The sequence below is a fragment of the Sinohyriopsis cumingii genome, unplaced genomic scaffold (genome assembly GCF_028554795.1).
Source record: "Sinohyriopsis cumingii isolate HCF-2022 unplaced genomic scaffold, ASM2855479v2 utg002226l, whole genome shotgun sequence".
NCBI classification, from domain to species: Eukaryota; Metazoa; Mollusca; class Bivalvia; order Unionida; family Unionidae; genus Sinohyriopsis; species Sinohyriopsis cumingii.
In genome coordinates this window covers 108297-131827 of record NW_028316162.1, presented here as the reverse complement: position 1 = coordinate 131827, position 23531 = coordinate 108297, and the positions used below count along the sequence as shown (strand labels likewise).

General features: G+C 35.6%; 1 protein-coding gene across 1 annotated transcript in view; it reads right to left on the bottom strand.

Moving 5' to 3' along the window:
• The window catches only part of LOC149770911 (E3 ubiquitin-protein ligase rnf213-alpha-like), a 512819-nt gene that overhangs the window by 391105 nt on the left and 98183 nt on the right, over window positions 1–23531 (bottom strand). The window contains exons 14-15 of the mRNA XM_089948996.1: window positions 6666–6831; window positions 2313–2481 (exon numbers count right to left, since the gene is read on the bottom strand). Coding sequence (XP_089805122.1) covers window positions 2313–2481; window positions 6666–6831 — 335 coding nt within the window. The remainder of the gene's footprint in view (window positions 1–2312; window positions 2482–6665; window positions 6832–23531) is intronic.

Below are 23531 nucleotides of genomic sequence, written 5' to 3'. Positions count from 1 at the left end.
TAGCACCATCAAGTTGTATTTTATTTTGCAACCAGTAATTTGGGGCTAAATTTTATTTCTTCAAATTACTTAAGAGATTATTTTCTCTGGAAATACAAAAGAGCTTTGATAACATTCATGGATAGAGACATTCATTGTAATTTATAGTGAATTCAAATCTGGAATTATATTACTGTGATTCAGACTGTTGACACATCAACACTTTATAAACTACCACAGACACATCATCGTCCTCAGTTTTTGGATTTATTCTGGACATTTACTGAATTTTATTCTTGACTTTAAATTACTAGGACTTGTGTCTGTAATTCTTGGATTATTTTGGGGATTTAATTCACAATACCTTAAGTTCTTTTTTTTCATTTTCACTTTGTAGTCTAGGGAAATAAATTATTTGTTAAATTTTTCAAAGCTTGTTGTCTTTCACTCTTTTCTGTTACTTATTTTAAGAGCATAGACTCATAACAATTTGGAAATTAAACTGGAAACAGAATGATAGATGCACATATATAAAATATCAAAACAACATGCTCAGCCTTGTAGCAGGTGTGTAAAAACATGAGACAAATGCAAAAAACTTCAAAAGAAACTACAACTAATGAACATCTACAAAGTGAACCTTCTCAGTTCCCTCTCAAGGAATAGATGTTCTGAAACCCACTCTGAACTGTTATGAACAGCCAAGGAAGAAAGAATGGTTGAGATTCAGTCTGGCTGTAAACATGTATAAATTTTTATCTGTGTCTGATATTTATCCCCTGATCTGTTTTACTTCTGAAATGATCAATTGTGACAGCTGATAATTCACATTTTGAGACTGGGAAGTAGAATGCAGTAACCATATAATTAAAGAATAGTCAAGTTAAGGATTTACGGTATAAGTGTACAGGTATACATATTTTGTTCTTGTTGCTATTTATGTTGCACCTTTGCTAAACAAGGGTCACTGAGTCATTATGTTCCCCAATCACCCTTGGCATATGTAATTATCTGAAACAGTTTCTTCCACACTACCGCGATGCAGCTGAAAATGATCCCATCTGTTTTCCATTTATATTTGTCTCAGAATAGCAATCTCCATAGACAATGACAGATGTCACATTAACTGTCTTCTTTGTGAACTTTTTCAAAAACAACTTTTCTTATAAAATCAAGCCATGCGAACATCAAGGAAGTCATCATACTGAATAACCAACAAGTCATGTATTGAGCTCACTCTCTGATCAATTGATTTCACTTGCAACTGGCATTTATCTTCAGTGCCAAAAAAAGCCTCAAACACTTTAATACAGCATACCTTGTACTGACATAAATCTGGAAGTTTGAGACAAAGTGAATTATTCAAATTGTTCCCCTACAGAAAAAAACCTGGATCTGTGCAGGGTATTTCATATGCAAGAGGGCACTTGTTCAAACTTTGCTGCTGTCATTATTTGTTCCTTAACCCTTTACCTCATGCAAATACCCAATTTGCATGGAAACGCCTTTTAACGCCTCTACACCATTCTCATGGAAGTGCCCCCCCATTAGATGCTACATTCATTGGTGTGAATGATGATTACATCAGATCACATGGTTGCTGTTTAAGATCTGCTTGAAAACTGCTATTTAAAATAACTGGGTCATATTCTCCACTCTCCTAAATGGAGGCCGTTGGTTTCGTTCAGTACTTACTTGAGTTTTCACGATCAGAATCACAGCTATGAAAGTGTCAATACTTAAGTAAAAGCTCTGATATTGATGTAGGCAGCAATTAGTTTTTATAAATTATCAAATCAAATGACTTAGTGATGTAGAAGCAGACAAAGAACTTGTAAATTTTGAGTATGAGAAATAGCAGCTACGGTTGGTCATGCTGTTCACTGACTTCATGGTGAACGAGTTCCCTCAAGATTTTAAAGCACATAAAAAAATTCTTCCATGAAAAATAATTATACAGCTATAACGATCAGATTTTACTCTTAATTCTTTCTATACATAATATATGTGTACCAAAAATGTAATATGGTTAAAACTGATGTTAAACGTCACATACACTACACTGCACAACAGTTAACAGGCAGGCCTATGTGTATGGAGTCAAATAGGTAACAGGTGTTCTATTTATTGTGCACTGCACTGAGTAACTTTGCTATATGTATATCGAAGGGCTAAAAAGCCATACACTCTGAGGTAAAGGGTTAAATATTTGGTGCAACACATATCAACCGTGTGTAAATAATGCAGGTAAAAACAGAAAGATGAACTGATTAACAAACGTTTCAACAGATAAAAAAGGTGGGTAAAGTCTTGATCTGTAAAAATGATCATACCCGTGACATCTGGATCAGGAACTTCAACACAAACTTGGAAAAACCAGGAAGATCTTCTGCAACAGCAGCACTGCAAAAGCTAGACTTCTCAAAATCTCTCAGTTGGGTATTGAAGAACCACACAAAGTGATGAAGCTCTGCCCAGGAAGGATCCAGGACTCCACAGTGCCTAGTAATATAAAGGAATCTGTATGTGTGTGTGAGAGACAGAGAGAGAAAAAAAAGAGTGAACATCACTTTTAAGATATTGATAAAATAATGAACCTATGTTAGCAAAGCAAAAAATATGTCCAATTAACTTTTTTGTTGAAAGGGTGTAATACTGAGATGCATCAAATTATCAAGTTTCAGGTTCCAACTTTAAACACAAGATTTCAACAAAGTCAACAAATCATGAAATATAGGTTTAAGAGAACACTTTGCAATGAGGGTGTAGGTTTCATCAAGATGCATCCCCTAAAAAAGTTATATGATTCTAGGTGGTTCATACCTCATGAAAAAACTCACCTGCTCATGAGCTCAACACAAAAACTTAATCAATGCCAGTAAATGATGAAAAAAAGGACACAATGAGTTTCATTTATTGTGTGACTAACTGAGATGTATAAAATTAACATCAAATAGAAAATTTAACCCATGACAGTAAATATAAATATGGACCATAATGACCTACCTCTCCAATGAGGGAGCAGTTTCATGATTCTAGGTAGGACATAACATGTATATAGCATGCAAAAAAATCCTATGTGGTCATGACCTACATGCAAAAACTTCACCCAAGCCAGTAAACTGTGAAATGTAGGCCATATTAACCTTTACACAAAATTTAAGCACGGTGATGCATGTAAAACAGGTCATTCACAGTGACCTACTTTTGCTATGGGATTTTGCTAATGTACTTTTCAAGATGTATCCCCTGAACAAGTGTTTCACAATTCCAAGCATAAATGTATGTATACTTGGTACAAAATGCTTGAGCTAGAAACAAAAACTCATGCAAAAGTATACCAATACTGTACAATACAGGTGTCCTGTTTACCCCCACCCCCACCCCATAAATATAATGAAACCAGTTAGATTGAAAGTTCGAGCTAGACAGCCTGAAAGCGAGTCAAGATGAGAGAAGACAACACCAAGGGAAATAATGAAAGATTCAGGGAAGCTAGCACTGATCAGCAAGAATATTATATATATATATATATATATATATATATATATATATATATATATATATATATATATATATATATACAGAATCAGAGGTAATAGGGAACAAGTATTTAGAAAAAGTGATGTAATACAGAGTTACATATTAACCCTGGTAGTGTTGTGTTGTTTTGGGATGACCTTGAAGCCAGTTCTGATTTGTTTCTAAGTGCCCTCTGTGTTACTGCTGAATTGTTTTAGAACAATACAGACTTTTTGGGCCAAATCCATATAACAACTACAAAACTAGTATTTATAATCAGACTGCTGTGAAATTGTATAAAGTGATGCATATATGCATGCAGATTACAAACACTAAAACTGTCGGTGAGACTGATATGTGTTCATGGTTACCATAGCAACCAAATACAGAAAATAGGTGGAAAAGTAATTTTTGACCAAAAGAAATCAAATATAGTGCATACTTTTCCATCAAATATAGTCATTCTGAATGTGTACATGGACAGTTAATTTGTTTCTACATATTACATATCCTCAGTTCATTACTTTTAGGTCTCTGCTAGATAATTAAAACTTTACTTTCAAACATTTCAGTATGGTACAATATTTAGATGGTGCAATATTTATGTAGTTATAATTCACAAATTTTCTCCACATAAAACATAATTCCATTCGCTTATATAATTCATCGATAAGGAACAAAAACTAATCTTACTGATAATGATAAAAATTAAAAATTTATTTTGGTTGCCATAGCAACCAAAAAATAAAGTTAGTGTTTGAAAGGTTTAAAAGACTGTTTAAAATAATATTGTTGGCAGAATCTTTTATCCAACTAAATACAGCATTCATTGTTCAAAGAACTCAATATTATCAAGTTGTTTTAATTACGAAGGTAAAATAATAATTATCATAATGTAAAATAATTTGTCATGTTTTAGGGTGAAAAGAATACTGTTTATGCAATGAATGAAGTCATACTAACGGAGAACTAGTTATCTCATCTGAAAATTGTTGAAAGGCAGATATCTTACAGATTTTTATGTAAACATCTCTATAAGCAATTACTGTTGGTTTCAAGAGTAAATTTAATAAATACAATTATCTCTATACATGTAACAAATGTAGTAACTGACACAAAATCCATATGCACGATTGTTATCGACTGCAGTGGACTATTATTTCATCACATCATGTAAATGAAACAAATATAAATTTTTCTTTCAAAATAAAAAAATACTGTTAAAATTTATTCAATTCCACAACTGTCAGTGACCTACCAAATAAATGTATTTAATTCTCTTACATTCTAGTGTCTATATCTGAATGATTTGAATGCAGTATCATCAGATAGAGCAATATTATCACAGCCATTAGTTTGGGTCTTCTCGCAACACAAGAGTAGTGTACCAATTTTCGGTTATATATGGCAATGAAAAAGCCAAAAAATGTCAGTGTGCTACCAAGTTAGCTCTTTGATCTTTACCACCAAGTGAGGCAGAAATAAACATCAGTAGGAACACAGTGAGATGGAGTTTAAAAACACTTGGGAGCTATTGTGTCCGGTACACATGTATGATAGTGATATTGGTTATCAGGTATTCTTTAGAGTGGAGCTGTACATTTGAGAGGCCTTAAAGTCATTATTAACATAAATATTTCACATTAATTATAAATTAAAGGGGCAAGAGTTGAGGTTTTCAATGATAATTAATAATTGCAGCTTGCCAAAAATATTTGAAATTAAATTTCTCAGCAACAATCTTAACATATCTTAACTTCTACGTTGTCAAACTAGTTCTGTTAAAATGAAACAAAATGAACTGATGAGGAAAAAAGAAATTTCTACCGGGTCGAAAGTTCAGATATTGGATGAAGGCCTTGATTATTAGATTCCAAAGTCACATACATTTCACGCTGCTGTTGTAAGAGTGGACTAAATTAAGAAGTGAATCTATCTATCTCTCTCTCGCGTCCATTTCTTTTTCAACTTGATTGTTGAGAGAGAAAGAGAGATAAAGAAGCAGAGCAAAATGAACTTATAATGCAATAAAAATATTGTGATTTTTATTTTTTTTAAATGATAGACAAGGAAGGAAAATGTTGGGAGTCGACACTCGACCCCCCCCAATGAATGGTTGGTCCCTTTCAAACTCATACAGTTCTCACTCTTGATGATACAATGTATCAAGCAATATAAGAAAAGGCTCTGCACATGACAGACTAGTTGATAAACTTAGCTACTATATAGTTTAAGCTTGATTTAGTGGAACTTTAAGTTGTTACTGAATGGGATGGCCATGTTAAAGCACTTATATATCAACACGCAATAGTGTCAGAGCACTTTCATATCAACACGTGGTATATTCCTGCAAAAATTGCTATTTATTCCTCCACACAAAGCCCTAACAAACTTTATTCTAATTTGTACTATCCCTAACATATATACAGTAATCAGCATCAACTGGGAATGGGACAGCTGCGAGACTGCAACTACTTTACAGCCACCATATTGTTTACATCAATGTCCGGGGGCCCCAAGTGGCCGAGTGGTCTAAAGCGCTCACCATTCCGGATCACTGCCATCTCACCTCTGTCTGCGTGGGTTCGAGTCCAAGTCTCGGCTAGCGTGGGTACGTGGGAAAGCCTGCCAGTAGCTTCTCGTGGGTCGGTGATTCTTCCCTGGGTTTTCCAGGGTTCTTCCTCCACCAGTTATACTGGCCGTCATGTATAGCCAATCTTGTGCTGAAAAATGGCGTTAAACCCTAGAACAACAACAACAACATCAACATCCACTGTTGACAACAGATTTTCCTGGGCAAATAAGTCGGTCTGAATATTTGTTCTAATGATGTTCTGTTACAGTGATGCAGAGCCATGATCTTCGAGACAATTACATATGCTATCTCCCTGTTATTATTAGTACACGATTAATGATTGGCCTAGATTGGACAGCCATAGACATCATTGTCCTGTGCCATAAAAATATGGTATCCGCATACAGAGCTAGGTGACTTTTGACCATAAATATATGGTTCCCACATACACTACCAGGTGACATGATCCATAAATATATGGTTTCCACACTACTGGGGTTAAACATTAGGCACATATGCAAAATGTCAATTGGTCCATAAGAACACTGGTCATGTACATTCTACATCATACAAGTTTTTTTCAACTTACTTGAGAAGAACCTTTAAACAGTCTGCTGGTGTCCCCCTGGGGACATTGGGATCTACATCACTGACTCCATGTCCCTGCTCAAGTCGACTCAAATACTGGTAGGGCCTCTGAAAGATATCTCCTGTAAACTCCTTCAAGTCAAACTGAGGATCTTCCTGTTTGAAATCTGCAATCAGAATTACAATACTTGAACAATTTTTGCAAACTAAAGAAAAGTAGATTGCGTATCTGCATGCTCTGAAAATACCATCTCAATAATGTATCAATTTATCTTAGACTAGTTATAGGCAGACCAGGAGCCAGTTTGTTGCTAAATTGTGGATGTTTTTGGATAGATATATAACAGTTTCTTTTTTAATTCATTATTAGTTTTCCCTGTGTTTTAAATGCAAACTAATGATCACATTGTATAAAGTGGAAAACATCCAATGGTGTGCATCAATGTTCCATATATACGAGCGATTTGTTCTGTTTGTGTACTTCAGTGTATATCAAGTTAGGCCAGCTTTCACCTGCTACCATAAGTAACATTAGATGGTACTACCTGTGACTGTTGACCCAGAGTAGACAGGTACAACTGGCAGAAAGACCTTTCTGGTGGATCTAGTAGCTGAGTAGATATGTTCCTCATAAAGGCAGATTGCAAGAGCCATGTGGACAGCACAGGGCATCAGCTCTGGTGCAGCAGGAACCAATGCCCAGCCACTGTATCTGGACTGGTCTCCAGATGTCTCAACATTGTCATGCCACTGGATTCAGATAGGAATGGACAAGAGAGTGAGGGTGATTCTGTGCAACTTTACCTCACTTAAATCAAACTCAAATGCAAGTCATAAGACACATGACCCCACCAAATACCTTCAAGTCCTGTGGCAATGGGTGAGAAGCAAAGCAGCAGGTGTGGATATACTTGGAGCTGTAACTGTAGACTTGCACTTAGGTTGCTCCTGGCATAGGTTTGCTTTTCACTGGACCGAAGAAACACTGGAACTCAGCATCCCACTGGGTAACTGAGCAGCCCCTTTTAGGATCACAATGCTCACCTCCATAGCATGAGGAATAGGCTAGAAAATGTGCCTTAAACATTGCATACTTCACCTGAACCCTAGTCAGCATTCCACAGCTGATGGGGATCCCACCTTAGCAGTGGAACACCTAATAAGAAGACAATGGTGATGCAACTCACCATCTGTACCTGAAATATCTGCACATTATTGGATAGTACATCAGCTGATAGATCACAGGGAAGAAGAGCTCTAGCTGGTAGAGACCTGGCCAAGTTCAATATACAGATAGTAGGCCTAAGTGCAACTCGCCTAGCTGAGGAAGGACAACTCACCAAGTAGAAGCCTGATACACCTTCTTCTGGAGTAGCCAAAGTAAAGAAGAATGAAGTGAAGCTGGCATTGGATCTGTCATCAAATTGCAGCTGGTTAGCAAGCTCACAAATATCCCAAAGGGCATGAATGATAGACTAATGCAAATGAGACTCCCATGTTCTGAAAAAATGACTTGCAACTATCATCAGTGCCTATGCATCCACCATTACCAACCCAGATGAAATCAAGGACAAATTTTATGAAGACCTGGAGACTCTAATTTTAGAAGTTCCAAAGGAAAATAAGCTTACTATCCTTGGTGATTTCAGTGTTAGAGTTGGCACAGATCACCAAACATGGCCAGGTGTCATTGGCAAAAATGACTTTGGTGAATGCAACAGCAATTAACTCATCCTTGTGAAGAAATAAGATGATCTCCTAATCACCAACAGTCTTCTGCCTGCCAAACTGCAACAAGATGTCGTGGATGCACCCATGTTCCAAGCACTGACATCTTATCAATTATGTCATCATCAGGTGAAGAGACAGGCAGGATGTCTAACTGACATGAGAAGTGCAGAATGATGGATTGACCACAGGCTCATAAACTCCAATATTCAGCCAAGCAAATCTGCAGCCAACTAGATACAACTGATATAAACTGTCAAGAAGAACTGAGCATCCTTAAACATCAAAGTCCAGGTTTGATGAGAACAATGCTGCCGTACAGAGACTTCTGACTGAGAAACATTTGCTACAAAAGGCCTGTTTAGAATACATTACTTATCATCTGTTATGTGTTTAGGCTCTTACAAAACGTAGAAAGAAAAAAGTGAAGACAACAAGCTTTGTAAAATTTAACAAATAATTTATTTCCCTAGAAAAACAAGGTAAAAATGAGAAAAAGAATTTATGGTTTTACGAATCAAATCCAAAAGTAATCCAAGAATTAAAAAATAGAAGTCCTAGTAATAAAACGTCCTAATGAAACTGAGTTTGAGTCGTCCCGATGAAATCCAAAATGGAAGGCAATGACATATGCTGTGGTCAGCATCGTACTGATGTGTCAACAGTTCTTTGTTGAATCACAAAAAATAATATTCAAGTTTTTGAATTCTGTGTAAATTTTGATAAATGTCTTTGTCCACGAATTAATTTAGAGCACTAGTATTTCCAGGGAAAAGAAACTTGAAATCCAAATAAATTGAAAAAAACAAAATAATTAGCCCAGAATTGGTCACAACATAAAGCACTTTAACTTCTCAAGTGTTATGGCAACAATAATTATTATTTCTCAAAACACCAGTAACAAATCTAGCTACAACACAAAACAGATGACCAGATGTGGGTCAATCCTCTGGAAAAACATAATTGATACATGTTATTTGTCACGTTCTCCAAGTATGACCTCAATTCTACTTTATAAATCTTACTCTGAGAAAGAATAAAATTTTATTTTTACAAAGTTATTTACCACAAACTATCACTGGTTCTGAATCAAGGTCAGGAACTAGATCAGCATTAGATACATGTTGTTGTTGTTGTTGTTGTAGGGTTTAACGCCATTTTTCAGCACACGATAGGCTATACATGGCGGCCAGTATTAATGGTGGAGGAAGAACCCGGGACAACCCCCAGAAACAACTACCGACCCATGAGAAGTTACTGGCAAGCCTTCTCACATATCCACATTGGCTAAATCCAAGACTCGAACCCACACAGACAGAGGTGAGATTGCAGTGATCCGTAACGGAGAGCGCTTTAGACCACTCGGCCACTCAGGGCCCCCTACAAATTTACATACAATGTTTCTATAAAGTTGTTTACGTCAAAAATAAAAAAATCAGTCAGAACTGAACTCTATTCCAGTAAATAAAGTTACATTACAATAGCATGTAATGGAATAAAAAAAATGTAAAACTTACAAACAAACAATTAAATTAAATCAAATATAATTTAAATCAAATATACATAACACACCTAAGAAGGCTGCCTACAACAACAAGAGCACCCACGAATACAAACTAAGAGCTGCAATAAGGCAGATGAGTTTCAAGAGGAATGACATTACAAACATCTATAATGCTTTGAAGACAATTTATGGACCATAATCATCAGAAACATTTCCAATACTGAGAGCTGACAGCACCATGCTGCTGACTGACAAAGAAAGGATACTTCAACCTTCAAGTTGGTATAACACTTCAACAACATCTTCCATCAACAGTCATTTATCAGTGAGGAGGGAACCCAAAATGAAAACCAACATATCATTGACTAATCCTCCAATGCTGGCTGAAACTGTGAAATAAACTGTCATGCTGTTACCTGAGAGTAGATGCAATATCAGCATAAGTCTACAAAACAGGAAGCTCACACATAGCACAGAAGCTGACTGAACTCTTCTAGTCAATGTGGAACCAAACCTCTGGAGTACAAAGATGCATCCATCATCCACATGTCCAAGCAGAAAGGCAACAGACAATCCTGTGACAACCATCTGGGTATCTCTTTGCTGTCAGTAGCCTGCAAAATTCTCACCATAATTCTGCTCAATCACCTTGTGCGTCACATTGGTTTCTGCTTGAGAGTCACAGTGGTTTCAGGAATGCATGAGGGACCAGAGACATGGTGTTTGCGGCTTGTCAACTCCAGGAGAAATGCCATTTAACAGAACTCCAACCTGTACATGACATTCATCAACCTGACAAAAACCTTTGACAAAGTCAGCCATGGAGGCCTTTGGAAGATCATGGCAAAATTTGGATGCCTGGGGAAATTCATGATGATGGTTTGGCAATTAAATGATGGCATGCTTGCTCACATTGTGGATGAAAGCAAATTATACTAACCATGTGTTTCTAATAGATAATTAATATTTAAATAATAAACACATTAAAATGAACAGTAACTACTGTTATCTTTCATATCATGTGCATTATTATACTTTTCTTAAGAAGGCCTCAAGGCAGAACAGTCTTTGACTAATGAGTCACCCTCTGTAAATAAAGTATTATTATTAGTAGTAGTAGTGAGCAATTGAGTCAAGCACAGCTGTGTTTTCGCACCAACCCACCTCAGTATGATCTTCTCTGCCATGCTAATTGATGAACTGTATTACTATGACACAGTGACTGATATTCCAATACTAGACTTAAGGCAAACTTAAATCTGAGGAGATTACACACGAAGATGAAATTACAGGAAGTGACTGGTCATGATCTCCTATTTGCTGACAACTGTTCCTTGAATACCAAATCTGAGTCTGACATGCAACACTGTATGGACTATTTCTCTTCAGCTTGTGAAAATTTTGGTCACACAATTAATATTAAAAAGATTGTTGATGCACCAACCTGCAACAGTAAAGCCTTATGTAGAACCAACCATTAGAGTATGGCCAAACCCTCCTGGCAATGGATAAGTTGACTTATCTCAGCAGCACACTGTCATGTGTAGTCCACATCAATGATGAATCTAACAACAGAATTGCCAAAGCAAGTGTAGCCTTTGGCATACTATGCACAAATGTACTGGAACACTGACCAGTCTACAAACAAAACATAAGGTCTATAAAGTCACTGTGTTGCCAACATTGCTGTATGACTGCAAAACCTGGATGATGTGTACTTGTTACTAAGACACCATGCCAAGAAGCTCAACCATCTTCACATATGTTGCCTGAGTGAACTGATGAGGATAATATGGCAGGACAGGGTCTCAATGCTGAAGATCTCACATTGGCCAGCATTCCAAACATCCCCAATCTGCATCACAAGTAGATATAGGCAGGCAACATCATCAGAATGTCAAGACAAAACAAGATGGCTGCCATGTATGGATGGTTCTAACACAGCTCCACTCAATATTCAATGAATTTGGTGTAAAAACTGGTGTTAAATATGCTAATAACTATTGCCATTAATTTATACTGTGGATTTATGACAATATTAAGTTAGTTTAAGTTAAATTTAATGTGCACGTTTTCATTTATTCAAGTGAATTTGGAAACCTGTTAAAAACAAAAGACTTTAGCTTATCCAAGATGGCTACCAAAGTGGATTAATTTGAAACTGAACTAGATCTACCATATCTGAACTTCAAATGATACCAACTCGAACACATTATGCAAGTTTCTTTTTCCAAAGTTTATGGCTATGTGCTAGTCATATATAAGGATTTCATAGTATACTTTCTATCACTGTTATGAACAAGCTGAAAATATCAGAATCATGGAAACATATTTAAATACTAGCCTTGTAGGTTCCTTACTCAACACACTCAGCTCAACCTTTTCTGCATCATTCTCTGGTTTTAGTATGTCTGATGTACCTGAAGATCAGAGCCACACAAATAATCTCATGCAGGACAGTCATGTCCAGAGTGAAAATGAAAACAATGGTACAGATGATGATTTGGAGTTATCCAATATGGCTGACATTTATCCAGAATTCCTGAGGGTCAAATATAATAAATAGTGTCACTGTGCATATAGATCCACAAAAGTTTGAATTTGTAAAACAGATATTGGATTCAGAACCATGCATGACTTCATGCAGTTCAAGTGTTCAAAATGGTACTATCTACAAAACACAAGAGAAAAACAATGTGACAGCTACATTGTATAAAACATCATGTGACCTACACATACAGGGTCTAAACTGTTTCACATGGTTAGATCATATTATCTGTAAATGAAGACAGGATAAGAATAACCATGCTAAAGGCAGTTATATGCTGACATCTACACCAGTAACTAGATCTAGTACCAAACATGAAACAGCTCCCAAAGTCTTTGACCTAAATGACTCAGGCAATAAAATTAACACCCCTCCAGAGCATCAGGCAATTACACGCTCCATAAATCATGACCACAGCAGTGATGGCTTAAGCTTTAATGGTTTCTTCATGTGTGTACATCAAAAAACAATTAGGAACTTGGAGGCCTAAATTGAAGAATTAAAACTACAGTTACATGCTATTAAGTCAGCACAGGGAAGGATTAATGAGCAAGTAACCTCATGTGAAACAGCAATTCAGGCAGACTCCCAAATAGCAATAGTGTCAGATGCTCAGACACAGACAATCCCAATACCAGCCACAAGAAAATGTAAAATGACCATGCAAGTAATAACTGATACCGAAAGTAATCCTGCATTACAAACAAAAGTACCCCCCTCTCAGGCATGTGTCACACCTGCAACAGCAATAGTGTACACCCATGGCCCTCAGCTCAAACAAGTCTGTTGCCTGCACCAACAACTGCATTTCTCAGTGCTCAGATAAATGTGTCAACATCAGCTCGAATTAGCTCACACAACTGAGACACCAATTTCAGCACCCCTTCCTCCAAGAGATGTGTCTGAAATACAAACCAGAGTCCAACACATGAAATCACAAGCCAGAAAAAAGATAGGACTCTAATAATTGGCTCCTCAATATTGAAAACTATAATACCAAGGAGACTTTTTAAAACAGATGTAAAGACTCTAAGAGGTGCAAAAATCAACAACATCATGGACAGAATAATGAATAGTGACCTAACCAAATACAAATTATTATTTTAGTAGGTGGAAATGATGCCAGTGATGGAAGGTCACTAAATCAAATCAGAACAGACTTTGAAAGTTTACTGTATGCTGCTAGGCATTGCAGTCCAAATACATGTAAAACAATGATACCAGCTTGTGTGGACATCAGGGTGAAAGAAATCAATGATCTGATAATTGATCTATGTGAAGACTTCAACCTACAGTACATTGCACAATACACATCTTTCTTTCTTCAGAACCAGGATGTCAACCTAAGCCTCTACCAAAGAGACAAAATTCATTTGAGTAGAAAAGGAACCTCTCAACTACTGAGAAATATTAACATGTATGCCCCCATTTTCAAGCACTTTAATGAAGAGTGCTGTCTCTACTGTGGAGAAACTGGGCATGTGACACAGGTATGCCATCATGGCAAACAGACAGAGTGCTTCAGATGCCATAAGTTTGGACACAAACAAAGACTCTGTCAATCAATGTATTATACATACTAGGAAGCTGGCAAAGAGGAAAATGCCAGTACTTTATTTATAAAAAAAAAACTAAATGTACCTAGTAAAACTCTTGACTCTAACTATTCAATGGACACTATTGTAAATGCAAAAGTTAATGGATTTTCAGGGTCTGTATGTGACTTTGAAGATGCTAATATATATGAACATTTTAATATGAAAATAGGATGTCAAAATGATAAAAGTAGTATGGAGACAGTCTCAGTGAGTATCCCATTGCATGATGACATACATGTAATTGATATGAAACTAAATACAAAAGGTTTTAACATAGTCACTTAAATGCACAAGGTGTAGTGGGAAAAACAGACCAGATTAAGTTAATGTTGTCTTCCAAGGAAAATAATATACATGTTTTAGGACTCACTGAAACCAAATTAAATGCTAACCACAATGATAATTTATTTCACTCTCAAGGATACAATAAACCAGTATGCAGGGACAGATAGACAGCAGGGGGAGGTCTTGTTGTATACATTAGGGAAGATGAAAATGCAGAAAGGCGACTTGACTTGGAGTCACATGAAATTGAAAGTATCAGGATGGAAATTTTTCAAAATAATGCAAAATCATTCCTAGTTGGTTTCATTTATAGGCCACCTTCCCCCAAAGCAATTTGGAATGAGAACTTTTTGAAACAAATGGAAAATGTTCTTGCACAGGAGAAAGGAACATATATACTCAGCGATATAAATAAGGACCTTCTCAATACTCAAAGAAGGAACAACTGGATGGAATTTATTGAATCATTAGGCCTAGACCAGCTGGTAAATGAGCCCACAAGGGTAACAGAAATATCAAGCACTCTTATTGATCACATTTATACCAACCTCCCAGACAATGTGGCTTGTGTTAATGTACCAAATGTTGGTCTTAGTGACCACTGTCCTACTATTTTGACAAGAAAGGTTAAATTCAAGAACAATAAGAAAAATACACACAAAACGATTAGGTACAGATCTTTCAAAAATTTTAATGAAGAACAATTTCTCAATGACCTATATAAAGTTCCATGGAATATGATCCAAAATTTGGATGACAGAGATGAAGCTCTGAGGTTGTGGACTGACTTTTTTTTGGATGTAGTCTCTAAGCATGCACCAAGGAAAGTACATAAAGAATGAAATCCAAACTAATTGGCTTACAACTGAAATCCTAGTGTTATGTATATCTGATTTAATTCATATTTATTTAATTGTTTGTCAGTTTTAAATTTAATTCTATTATATGCTATTAAAATGTATATTTATTCACTGGAGATGATATTTTTCCAGAAAATCGGTCAACCTGAATCATTCCTTTTGTAAACACCAGGTGTTGACCTAGATCCTGACCTTGATTCAAAATTAGTAGCAACCTTTGCAAAAAAGTTCTATTTTATTTTAAAATGATTGGTTGTTTCCAAGGTCATGATGGGATTACATTTAAGATGTAAACAATTTTTTCATTTTTTATTTTTAATCTGGGAATAAAATCATTGGTCTAATCAAGGGCATATTCTGTGTACATGATATAAACATGATCACATGACCCCCCTTCTGATTTCACAACTTGGGGGGATTTCGAAACTGCATCTTATAATACAATATAACCATGGTTTTAGAGAGATCTCCCTCAGTTTTCTGGCCTTTACACTTAGTAACAAGTTGTTTTCTTTGTTGTAGCCAGATTTAGAGTTAATTATCTTCAGATCATTTGGATTTCAAAAGGATTAATTCTTTATTCTCTGGAAATATTTGAAGAGTGCTCATATATAGAAGTTTTGGAAAGACATTGCTTACAAATTTTATTCTGATTTCCAACACAGGAGTATTATTTACAAGGAACTACATTCTATAGGATACGGCTTACGTCATAGCCTTCCATCTTTGATTCTTCGTCGGGACTCGAACTTGAATTCAGTAGAACATTTTATTATTAGGACTTTGGAATTTAATCTGTGGATTATTCTTGGATTATTTCTGGAATTGATTCTTGAAACCATAAGGTCTTATTTTTTAATTTGTACAGAATGTTTCCAGGGAAATAAATTAATTGTTAAATTTTACAAAGCTTGTTGTTTTCACTCTTTCTGTGATACTGTTTATTATAGCTTAAACACATAACACTAGATGCTATGAAAACACAAGACCAATTCAAGGCTATGGGATACCATGCACAAAATAAAGTATGGAGAAATAAAGTAACAAGCATGATTAAAAAGCTCCAAAAAATATTATCAATCATTGCTTGAAAACAAAAAGTGCAACACAAACGCCATTTGGAAAGTCAGTTCATTGAACTCACTAGAGGAACACACAAAGATCAGACAAAAAAAATTCACTCATTTTTGGTAAATGACACAATAGTCACTGATGACAATGACATTGCAAATGTTTCAATGATTTGTTTTCACCAACATTACCACAAAATTAAAAGAACCAGTGATGAAAAACAACTTTAATGAACTGAAAAAGTTCTGCAACAGCAAAATCCCTATGGAGGTATATTTCTCTATTCCACCAGTTTCAGAAAACTTTGTTAAAAAATGTCTCAGTGAAATTGATACCAAGAAAGCTACAGGACTTGATCAGATTGGTTCATGACTCATAATCCTCTGCCTCTGCTATTTTAGATAGCATAACATTCATAATCAATTTAAGTATTGCAACCTCATCTGTCCACAAAATATGGAAAACTGCAAAAGTAACTCCTATTCACGAATCTCGTTCTAAGGATGATGCTGATAACTACCGACCAATCTCAATACTACCAAACTTGTTTGAAAAACATGTCCATGACTCATTCATGTCATATTTAACCAAGCACATGCTGTTACACCCTAATCAATCAGGCCTTAGACAGAAACATTCATGTGAGACTGCTTTGATCTCCCTTACTGATAAATGGCTTCAAGGACTTGATCAAGGTAGAATAATAGGATCTGTATTTGTAGATTTCAGGAAAGCTTTTGACATGGTGGATCATGAAATCCTTTTGAAGAAACTGAAAATTTACCAATGTGATGAAAGCACAGTTAGATGGTTTACTTCATACTTAAGTGAGAGAACACAACATGTTTACATAAATAATGTTCTTTTTTAAACTTGGAACAATTAGATATGGAGTACCACAAGACTAAATTCTAGGTCCATTACTATTCATTTTATTTATTAATGACCTACCACTTTTACTAAGAGACTCAATATCATCTACAGATTTCTATGCAGATGACACAACATTGTCAGACATCCAAAACACAAAGCATGAACTCGAAATTTGTTTACAGAATGCCCTAAACAAACTGGAAAACTGGCGGACATGCAATGGCATGGTGGTAAATACTGGTAAAACTAAAATATTACTTATCTCAACACGGCAAAAAAGGACAAATCTTGATAGTGATGAACTATGTCTGACATGGAAGGATAAAAATTTGCAAATGGTCTGTCATGATAGACTACTTGGTGTTTTGGTAGATAATAACCTATCATGGACTGAACATATCAAACATATCAGTAAAAAAGTGAATTTATGTTTATGGCTTCTCAGTAGGATAACACGTTTTCTCCCTGAAAGGCAAAGAAAACTATTTTATAACAGTTACATACAACCCTATTTAGACTACTGTAATACAATATGGGGTAATTCAAATGATAAAACCATGACAAAGCCGACACATCTTCAAAAGAAACCATTTGGGCTAATATTTACAATCACTATTCCAGTACAGGCTACCTGGCAATACTCCCCACCTGCGATCCGTGTCTACCAAACAGTATAAAATTCCCAAACCAAATAAGGAATTATTTAAAAAAAGGTTCCAATGCTCTGGAACTTTGCTCTGGAATAGTATTCCAGTTGAGATTTGAAATGCCCACTCTATTTCCTTCTTCCAAACCCAATATATCCAGTGGCTTCAAAGATGCAGCTAAAATAAATAAATTCCTTTGTATGAGGGCCTCTAGGTAGATTAGTTCTTAGCTAATTGTGTTACCCTCTTTAAATAAAGTCATTATTATTATTACTATTATTATTATTATTAGAAAACTGACTAACAAAGATCTTCTGTGTTGAGCTAAGAGGAAAAGTAATCTCAGGGTGGTCAGAACAAATGTTTCCAAGATTTCTTCAAGTAATCCCAGACTCTTGAGAAGATCTCACACAGGATCGCTTCACCACGAGTCTCATCCATACTGGAACTACAGACTTTTACAGAGGAAAATTGCAGAGGCAGTGCAGAAGTGTGAGTAGCATATATCTCAGAAGTGCAGCACATCCTCTGTTGATTAGACAAACCCAGAAGCATCTCCAGTCAAATATGTAACAGACAATTCAGAGCCCAAATTTGACTGATTGGTCACTCATGTAATCACAGAAACCAAACCAGTTAGTGACATCAAGTCATCTTAAAACAGCTTATGAACTGAGGTGCAAGAGGATTCTCTCTTCCATTTGTATTTATGAAAACTGATGTGCTTTTTATTGGTTCTTTTATTCTAAAAGTTTCTGCAATCAAGAAAAGCAGTTTCATATTCATTAAAAGCCTTTTTGCATCAGCCACCAACAGTTATGGTTGCAGCATTGGGAATTGTTTTCTTGGTGAAATTATTCAATTTATAACAAATATTTATTTTAATAAAATAGTGTCCAGTAGTTAGTTTTGCTATTTTTAGATTAATTAAAGCTATGGAAGATATTATTACAGCAAAAACAGTAATGTTTCTTCATATTCATATCAGAAAGGGTCACTTTAAAATTACTCTGATTCATCTTCATTATTATTGCAAGTGTTAGTTGTCCATATTACAGGAAAATATCAGTGAATACTATTATAGATCTACAGTTACATAGTACATGTCTATGTACGTATGTGTGTTTGTGAGAGACATTAAAGAGGTGAACAGGTTCTTTAGAATAACTTGTTATTAATTCCCTTATTGCTTTGGGAGTTACTACCCCTTACTTCAGCTCTAATAACACAGTAGGGTGATAGAGTGGATAGATATTTCATGGAAGTAAATTATAAGAAGGACTGATAATCATGCTATCATTTGTTTTTGTCAGAGGGATAAATCAGCCCCTAAATAAATACACACATAAATACACACCATCTCACTCACTGTGGAACACACACATAGGTGCACAAATTTGCACATTGGCTATTTCATGAATATAATATTAATGCGCACAAAAAATTATTCCTTTTACACACCTGTATTTCTTACATCATGTACATGGCTAGTTGCTGTATCCTATTTATGCTGAGCTTGGATGTTTGACCAGGTGGGAAGCAACTAAATTAAATATGAGCAAGTGTGTTTTAAGTTTTCAAATAACATGCATTCAAAAAGTATTCATAATTACTTGCAAAATAATCCACTGTTGTCTATATGTATAGTGTATGCAGGTAGATAGTTATGAAGACATGCAGGTATGCAAACGATTTAGAGTAATAACTATCCTTTTCAAATCTAGAGCTTCCTTTCTTAATTTCCTTCATCTGAACAAATTCTGCTAAACCATCTTCTTTCAATATGAACAAGGGAGATGATAATATGAAAAGAAAACAAACCTTTGCTGTGCATTAAATGTTCTGTTACAACAAAAAGTATAAAAACATGACATACAGTCAGCTTGTTTGAGAAGACAAACGGACAGTTGCTTAGATGGCAAGAACATACATTCCAAGTGCAAAAGAATGTCTAGTAATCATTTGATTTTTCACCCCTTATTTTGATCTACCAATCTGCCAACAAAAACTCCTGTTAATCAAAAACTTGTCAAGCATAGGTACTTCCATCTAAAACAACATTCAATACATATCATCATCTGTCAATAAAGTTGTTTCAACCAATCAAATTGTGGCTCATGACATAACTCTGATGCATTTATTGTACACATGCAAGTTGCTTTACTTGTCAATATTTTAATAATGAGTAATAAATGTGTCGTGTATAACAAATAGCAGGCAACCTGACAAGTATAAAACATCTGTGTAAAAACTGGACAAGTTTTTAGGCATCAATGTAGCCATTACCAATGCTTTCTTCTCTCTATTGATATAACTATACAAGTGTAAACATATTTTGAAGTTTTCTTCTTTTTAAAAAATAATAATACTGCGTGGTTTGAGTTTCAAGCCAGGTTCACCAGCAACAAATATGCTAATCTTTACCTTCAAACCATTATCATAATTATATATATATATATATATATATATATATATATATATATATATATATATATATATGTAAAGAATACAAATCATATGATGAATAACAGTCCTTTCAAGTGCACTGGATCCAGCAAGGGATCATGTGTGTCAGGGATTGATCAAGATAAATGCAATAAACTGACAACGAACAGTGCAAAACTAGTATTTAATTAGCCTGAGCACTTTTGACTCTTAATGAGTCTTTTTCAAAGGCAATTACAAAACATAGACAAGACAAACAAATAAAACAGAAAAACCGCTTTGTTTACAAAACTTTATACAGCTGTTTCTACTGGAATTAAATCTTTAAATGTATTATGTTTCAACTAGTTTATTTCAAATTGTTGAGGATGCTGGAAAATATTTTTATTGACCAAATATTGATGAGCCATAACGACATCTGTTATTTTATGTAAATTTATGTAACTGCAAATTATATCCCAGATATTTCATTGTTATAGTAGTAGTTATAGGCTAATAAGCAAATTTAGAGAATTATTTAAAAGAAAATGTGTCAGCTGCAAAAGATAATTTTATTTGTGCATAGCTGTCTTTTTTTAGTCTTCTTGGCTTAAACTGCTTGGCTTCAATGTTCTAAGGTGGCATATCCAGTAAGATTCCCTTTCTTTCCTGGTTTCAGAACTCCAGTTGGGGTTGTGAGCAATTGCATTAAGTGTTATATCACTGAAAGTGTGGCCAGGGGAGGAGAAGTGTTCTGTGACCGGGCTTCTGTACAGCTTCTTTGTCATCCAATCAGATCTATGAAGGTTGATCCTTTTGTGTAGCTTTTCATTTTCTCCAACATACTGATGGCTACAGATCTTACATGTGATGAGATAAATTACATTCTCTGTATTGCACGTTTTGTTTGGACCATGTATGTTCAGCTTTTCTCTAGTCACTGTGCTAGAAAATGTCCTGGTCTCTATCATATGTTGACAGGTTTTGTACCTTTTATCGCCACAGGGGTCTTATTGACTAGGGTGGTCTTGATTAGTGATTGGCATTACATACATACATACATACATACATACATACATACATACATACATACAATACATACATACATACATACATACATACATACATACATACATACATACATTCATACATACATACATACAAGCATGCATGCATGCATGCATGCAAGCATACACCACTCCCTCAATAACTTGCACCCTGATAACTTGTGAACCTACTGCTCCGGTGGCCTAGTGGTTAGAGAGTCTGCCTTGGATGCAGGAGGTCGTGGGTTTGACCCCCAGCTGAATCATACCAAAGACTTACAAAAATGGTACTAACAGCTGCCTTACTTGGAGCTCAGCATTAAGAGGGTAGTGTTAGAACTGGTTGGCCTGGTGTCAGGATAATGTGACTGTGTGGGACATCATGCTACATGTCTGTAGCATGATGCCCCAGTGCTAGACATCACTATAAACTGCCACACTGCAGACATCGTTGCAATATGACTGAAAAATTATTGAAGTTACATTAAAAATCAAAATCACATCACACTTGTGAACCCACTTATAATGTGGGGTCAGCAAAGGATCCAATTTTCTTTTACTAGAAAAGTACCAATTATTTCACCCCAACATGAAGAAAATCATGAACAAAATTGGCATCTGAAACCTTGACATATCGCTGTTTTTTTTCCTTGAAAACAGTTTTTATGACCTGGAAATCTGAATCAATATTATGAAATAATCAACTTTTAATAAGAAATCATGTATTTTGTTAAAATTTCTTTGCAAACAACATTCTTGGTACACTGTAAATAACAGTATGCAACGAAATTTTGATCGATGAAATTCTCACTAACGCCTACTTGATGAGGCAGCACTTTAATAACTAAGTACCAATTGAATAAGATTATTTTATCAAGTGAAATGCATGCTTTATTTACATCTTTATGTTCAGTTTAAGTGTAATGATCATAAACACAATGTGCCCTGTTGTATTCAAACGTGAAATATGTCACTCTACTGTAACAGCCCTGTCCGCAGGGCCCTGAGTGGCCGAGTGGTCTAAAGCGTTCTCCATTATGGATCAATGACATCTCACCTCTGTCTGCGTGGGTTCGAGTCTCCAATTCAGCCAACATGGGTATGTGAGAAAGCTTGCCAGTAGCTTCTCGTGGGTCGGTGGTTCTTTCCAGGGCTTTTCCCGGCTTCTTCCTCCACCATTAATACTGGCAGCCATGTATAGCCTATCGTGTGCTGAAAAATGGCGTTAAACCCTACAACAACAACAACAACAGCCCTGTCTGCAATTGCTTTGAGAGCCTAATTAAGTGCCAATGGTATTTTGATACATAACTTGCAAAAGTATTTATTGCATTGTTGCACTGAATTAAATGCTGACCTCCCTGTATTATCATTTAATTATATTAGTCCCCCTCTTGAACAGCCCCCCTGACCAACGGCCACCCACTCCTTACGGCCAGAATCCGTTGGCACCGACGAGTTTGTGTTGAAAGGTACCCCTCATGAAAGGCCACCCAGCTAACGTGACCAGCGGCCAGCATATTAGTGCAATAATATAAAATTTACCCCTCACAAGCGGCCGCATTTTATTTTAATATGTATCCAGAACCAGTATTTTATTCATAACGTGTGTTAAGTAACCTGATTTCTGTTTCCCGATGTTAGGTTTTCGTTACTGAAAGAAGTGTTGACTAAAGTACATACACCACTAAGGTTAATATTATATCATTTACGCCTCACGCGAAGCCATATTTATTCCATAAAGCCGAGAAAAACTCAAATTTTAATCCATACAAAAGGGTAAGTACATGTAATCCAATTAGCCTTACTGCTGTGTTATCATAAGATGTCCAGTTTAGTCACTCTGATAATTGTTAAGATTACAATTATTGAACAGTAGTAACAGCTAAGAAGTGGCAGTATCGATGTACAATACACAAGTCAGCAGGAAAATGGTTTGATAGCCTTTGTGGCTTCCCTTAGTAAGATGTTGAGCTTGTTCACTTTGATAATTAGTGGCTATTACTACTGACAATAATTGTCAAAATTACAAATCCTAACAGCCGCGAGGTCAAATCTGCATGATGTTAATGGTACATATCAAAGCCGTTTTGGCTTCTCTCACTTAGTGTAAAGAAATGTATAAAAACAATAGGGTACCAGACTGTGACTAACGAATCATGTGACAAGATCACTTCCTTTAAAAATACATGGCAATTTGTTTAGATGCATAAAAAATAGTTTTATCAGTATTGTAGTTGGCAACATGAATAACTTACTGCAAAAAGATCAGCATGTCATCGA